Source organism: Pochonia chlamydosporia, chromosome 1 (assembly GCF_001653235.2).
Source record: "Pochonia chlamydosporia 170 chromosome 1, whole genome shotgun sequence".
Taxonomy (NCBI): Eukaryota; Fungi; Ascomycota; class Sordariomycetes; order Hypocreales; family Clavicipitaceae; genus Pochonia; species Pochonia chlamydosporia.
In genome coordinates this window covers 121,864-127,863 of record NC_035790.1, presented here as the reverse complement: position 1 = coordinate 127,863, position 6,000 = coordinate 121,864, and the positions used below count along the sequence as shown (strand labels likewise).

Sequence of the window (6,000 nt, the reverse complement as noted above, 5' to 3'; positions counted from 1 at the left end):
CTCTGCCACAAATGAGGAAGAGTAACCCCTCCCTGTCTTCACTTCTTGCCCTCATTTTCCGTACGCCACAAGACTCAACAAGTATACGAACACACCGTTAGAAAAGCATTTCCATCGAAAAGCCTTTCCATCGTCGTTTTATGGTGTATTTAATATCGTATGGGGCGAATAGTAGTTGATTCAGCTGCTATTCGCTTGGAAAGCCCAATAAGTCTAGAGGAACATCCGAGTCAAGACCGTAGGATATCCTGCTCTGTACAAGTAAAACTACATGTGGGATGATGGGTTTTATAGATATTTAATGGCTATGCCTACCAGCATGTAAGTTAGAGTGCGCATTATAAGCAAAATGAGCTGTCCACGTCTTCAGTTCGCTCACGTCTGGTGTAGTCGACGAATTATTGAATTATTCATATAGAAGCCAATGCTTTTGTTATTATTGTTGTTGCTGGTTCATCTTTACCTTCGTATGGGCGGGGAAGTCTTTTGCTACCCTTCGTCCAGGCCCAGGGTATGAATCTGCCACGCATCAGTCACATATTCCCCCCAATCTAACAAAGTTCCGACGCTAAGCCATTTTTGGCCTAGAAGTGTATCTCTCAATTAACCTTATATACCAAAACGGCGCCACCCATTAAGCCTTGTACTTTACACAACTTGTCGAATCTACACGTACTGGCGCAGCCGTACCAGAGCGGGGATACGAGCAGCATGGCCTGAAATAGAGTTCGCAAGGATTTGCCAAAGACCCCGCCACAGAGTATCACCGCGCCATTCGACAACAGAAGAAGTCGCACTGGGATGCCTTCCGTGGTGGAGAACGAACACAAGCATGCCCCAGGGTTCTCCCCAGTTGCATACTTTGTTCTTTTAACACAGGTCTTGCGCAGCGGCGACTCGACGCCAACGGAGGAGCCATATCGTTTATTGACGACGGGCCCAACGGCTCATAGCAATCGCGCCGGCGTCGTCGGCACCAGTCGGAGTGGAAGGATCACCAAGAGGCACTTAGTATCCAAGGAAGCCGAAGGCGAGGAGAAGGCGCCACCAGACGGGCTGGAGACACAGAAGGATCAATTTGGCGAACCAAATTGCAGTGCCATCATCCAGCTGCATCGTCCTCAAGTACTGCTGCATGCTGACTCCTCAGCTCTCTGCACTGCCACGATGCAGGCTTCGCACGCCCGGCGATGAGAAGCAGCCTCATTATAACGGTTGCGACGAGTAAGGTGTCTAGGACCGGCGTAGTCCAGTTGAGTCATTAGACGCTGACGCCAAGTGCCTCTTTCGAAAACTGAAATTACCTTCCTGGAACAAACTAGCATCGTCGCCCTGTTAGCATTCAGTCAATCCTAAGACTCATCACCATTATGGATCCCCTAAGTATCAGCGCCAGCGTGGCAGGTCTTCTCCTATTTATCAAAGATGTGAAGCTGTTGTCAAGTAAAATGTACAATGCTGTAAAGGGCAAGCCACGGATTTTAAAGGGCATTACGCAAGATCTAGAAGCTCTCGAAGCTATTCTTGAGGTCCTCAGGGACAGATACGAGGGGAGTAGACAGGATGAAGACGCGCTACACAAGGTCCTCGCTAGCTGCAAACGATCCGTCGCTGACATCAATGCCCACTTGGCTAGTCTACAGCAGATGTTCTCTCGGAGGCCGGTTTCGCGACTGTTGTTGTACAGGAAGTTTGAGGCCGAAACTAAAGCCATTGAAACCCTTCAACAGGAACTTGTTACTTTTAAGGTTACTCTGAGTCTTGCTCTCCATGTCAAGACGCTGTGAGTTGTAAGCAGATATTTCCTTGTAAGCATCAGACTTCTGACTTGGTTCAAGGCAATTGATACCCGAAATGCCACCGGGCCCCGAAATCAAAGAGGCACAGAAGGCACAATTCGCCCCGAATATATCCAACCCTCAAGTATCTCTCCCCGAATACCGTCAGGTATACCTGAACAGATAGAAATGTCACGCATAGAGAGGCACAGCAGCTAATCTGGCAAAAGACATATTCTAGTTCTGCTTATACCGCTGTTGCATCGCAAAACCAGCAAGATGCTAGTATAGAAGCGACTGATCCTACCCATGTTCATAGTCAACTTGAACAAGATGAACGAAATGTCCGATCATTTGGGAGCTTTGACGATTGGCTGGCTTCGTTTTCGCCGGCGCAAGCATCCACTGCACCAGAGATGATTGCTCACCCGTCTTCGCAACCGTCCAGTACGGTGAGATCCTTATCCAAGCACTCGAGGTTTCGTGTCACCATAAAAAACTTAACAGCGTACAACCAAAGCGCCGATACCAACTGCTCTGTCGAGGAGAGTCTCGAGTTCGAGCTCAGCCCCACCGATACGTTGCAGCAGGTCATTCAGCTGCTAGAGGAGAAAGGTCTGTAATACTCTGCAGAATTGCTATTAGCATTTTAGACTTTCTGACTCGGTGCCCGGCGCAAAATAGGCAATAAGTCAATCTGTGGTTTCCGTGTAGCCGACCAAATGTTCGCGCCCGTCGCAGTAGATCCCCTGCCGTTCCCATTGTACGTAACTGACAGACCGTCATCATTCGAACCTGGCTTCTTGCAAATTAACGAAAGCCTGGCCCTGGAGCAATTTTATGACACGGCTATACGGTCAGACCACCGGATCGAATCGTTACAAATATCCAAGAATGCGACGACACTTACGGCTTACGATGCGTACGCGGGCAATTCGATCAACATCTCGGTGAATAGGACTTTGAGAGTGCCTGAGGATGGCACTAAATATAACCCTCCTGTCCATTTTGGTCCATTCCCGTTGTTTAATGTCGATGCACTACAAAGCAAGTTACCAATGGAGATGAAACAAAAGTCTGGGCTTCTTATATCAACGTTTCAGAGGGAGGCAATCTCCCTGGTTTTCGAAAGTGGGCGCCCGAGAATTACTAAAAGATACTACCGCGACCAGCCACAATGGTTCTTTCCTGAGTCTTCCTTTCCTGAGTCTTCCTTTGCGGTGAAAGTACTAGCAGGATCTGTAAATTCGATTACTGGAAGTATACCGGAGCATCAGGCTTCCCCGGCAACACAAGATTATGTGGTGGTGCCTCCACAGAAGAGACTGGACGGCTTCTTCACCAACAGCGGTATTGGCATCGCTCGCCAATTTGTCGGAATGCCTGTCTTTAAAGGCTACACAGCTGAGGCTCAGTTGAGAGGAGGCTTAGAATATTGTGGTGGCATCCAGCTGATCATTGCTCCTCGTTTCGCTGGACGAGGAGAATTTCGACGGTCTCATTTTGGCCATCTATTAGATGCTGCATCGCAGGAGTTATCTCCCAAAGACTTGAAACTCCGACCCGGAGAGTACCTATTTGTTTCTGGTCCGGAGCTTTTAGAACGCTTCCAAAAGGTCTTCCCAGCGGGCTTGCCAGAACCTCTTGTACATGAGGCAGCCTGTTAGTCTAGCTTCTCTTTCCTTCGCCGCCTTAGTCTCACTAGGCTAATTCCAATATATCGTTAGGGAATAGTTATCTTCCTCGCATGCCAATGCGCCGAACTACTCGAGTTAGCAACATTTCAAATCGACCGACTCTGGTTCATGAGTTGATTGCCGCCGCCGAGTTCCAGCATGCCGACCAGACATTGGAGTTAGAGTCGATCTTCCCCATGACACTTAATGTTCGAACCAGCCACAGCCAGGATTTTTATTCTTCGGAGACAAAATATGGACGACGATTTGGTTATTTCTACTCTCCAGCATGGCATTACGATGTCTATCCGGAGACTCGTAGCTGGCGGGTCAATCCCTTTATGAGTCTTCATCAACTCTTCTGCCCAGTTAGTGACTCGTTTCACGTTGAAAGAGTTGCATTGTTTGTCGGCAGTCGCGAGCTTGAGCCTGCGCCTGACGTACCCCTGCACCATATGCTTGAAGACGGCGCTATTATAACCTACCAAGCCTTTTCCTCGATAAGGGAGCTTTCCATGTGTAAAGGGTCGCATGGAAGGGAGCGTCAAGACGAGCCTACCATGTCTTCTTGGGAAAATGGATTAGCTCTCGGCGGCAAAGTCTTCCAAGACGTCTGCGTTGATTCACAACCCGAATGGTGGAATTGGGGAAGATCCCGGGTCGTCAACGTCCAGGTTCTTAATGCGGTTTCCTTCAAGTCCTTTACCGGCCTTGACGCCCCACGGCCTCCAATGTCGTTCATAGACTACAAGAAAGCAAGGCTACCATTTCATCATTTTCTTTCACATACATCAGTGGCTGGGAGCGAAATTCTTGCAAGGTTACAAAGTACTGGGTCAATAGACCTTCGCTCCGGGAACTTGCGTCGAGAGACCACTTTTGATGGCCAGACACTTATCGAGTGCTTTTTCTGCGAGGTCAGCCTTGCTGATACAATGTGAGTGAGAGCAAACTTCGCCCCATGTTCTATGTTTCAATATACTGCAGCGGCCTAGATCCAGGTATCATTGTTGACGGTGAACATTCTTGCAGCATCCGGCCTTGCAACCATGTGTTCTGCAAGACTTGCATCACAGAGAAGATGACTCATGGAACGAATATTGTTGTCTGTAGCGCCTGTATGAAGAAGTCTTCACATCTCATCACCTTCTCCGGCCCGATGGAGGCGCCAAGAGAGCAACAAACTATACAATATGATGGTTCTTTGCAAGGCGGTGAGGCTCACCGTGAGATGAACAACTCTACCCAGGGTGAGAATCAGGACAAGAATTATATGGCTCACATTGGTGCTTATTCTGCTTGAAGGGTCGGATCCACGTAAATTTCCTCTCTGGGGTTTTCTGGACATGCCAGGCACTATTCCGATTTTGGGTTTCGTGGCCCCAATTTCGTGGCCCTGTAGTTACCTATTCGGGATATTGTGAACATTGGCAATTGCAAGCCTCGCGGAGGCTCTGGTGGTGATTGCCACGGACTAGACGGCGCAGGTACCAGATGACGCAAGCCCTTAGATCTTTTAGCTATTCATGGTTGACTGGACTGTCTGGACTTTTCGTCTCTGGCGTTGACAGGCCTCCACAAATGTTTCATGGAGCCTCAGGAAGTAGGAGACGAGACTTTTGTGGGGTAGCACTCTGTCGGATACGCGGTGCGTTTCCTGTTTTCACAATGGGGCCAATTTAGTCGATTCCTTGCTCAAAAAATCCTGAACCCTTTTTTTTTTGTTTTGATCCTCTGTGCCTTGTGTTGCCTCTCCGTAAGGGGGCCGGGCGCCGGGGGGGGGGGGGGAGGCCATTTTGCAACCTTACCCCCTCAGGCACCACCTTAGCCGAACTCTCATGACTTTTAGCGGCAGTTACGTTTCACCCTGGTGTCTATTTAATACAATCGGCCGGTGATAGATTTGTTCACAACAGTGCCACCTTCGCCCTCAGCAACAAACGGCTCCACTGCTGTTGATTAGTTTACTTGGGGAATGAAACAGTAGGCACACATGGTTCGTCTTCAAACGCGTTTTGTGGGTCCAGCTATTGTCCCAAATGATAACCCACACATCCTGCAACGGTTTAAGCTGAGTATATTGACAACTAGCTGACGACTATGACAAGTATCCAAAGGTGAAGAAAAGGAGAGCTCCTGGGCTTGACAAGCTAATCTCGCTTGCTGACAGGGATGGAGGCGAGAGCGCAAGCCCATTCCTTTTCTCCGCTGCCTGTTTCTCTACAGCATGTTTAAGTCAAAATGGGCCGAGAGTTCCAAAGGCGGAAATCACACCACGGGCACGGATTACCCTACGCCATCGGAGGGCACGTTCCCCAAACCATTAGGGTGTCACATTCGTTACTGACACCCCAACCTTCTGGGACTGAGCAGGTTGTTAACGAGAGCCCCGAACGTCGAACTAGCGGCTCACTCTAGTGTGTTTCCATGGCAGATGAAGCATGGTTTGGAAGTGGCGCCCCAAAATGAAATTCTAGAAAAGGTGTCATGTGCCAAGCACACACATGTGAGGGCGGGTACCAGTCCCTAGAAGAGTAGTTAGTATA

The 6,000-nt window shown here is 49.0% G+C and overlaps 1 protein-coding gene across 1 annotated transcript; it reads left to right on the top strand.

Moving 5' to 3' along the window:
- Nucleotides 1-1,370: 1,370 nt before the first annotated feature.
- On the top strand, nucleotides 1,371-4,757 carry VFPPC_12027 (hypothetical protein; the record flags this gene model as incomplete). The annotated part of the gene is made up of 6 exons (XM_022428803.1): nucleotides 1,371-1,783; nucleotides 1,839-1,947; nucleotides 2,009-2,393; nucleotides 2,463-3,440; nucleotides 3,506-4,391; nucleotides 4,487-4,757. The coding sequence occupies 6 exons, from the start codon at nucleotides 1,371-1,373 to the stop codon at nucleotides 4,755-4,757; spliced, it is 3,042 nt and encodes a 1,013-aa protein (XP_022284642.1).
- Between the last annotated feature and the right edge of the window lie 1,243 nt (nucleotides 4,758-6,000).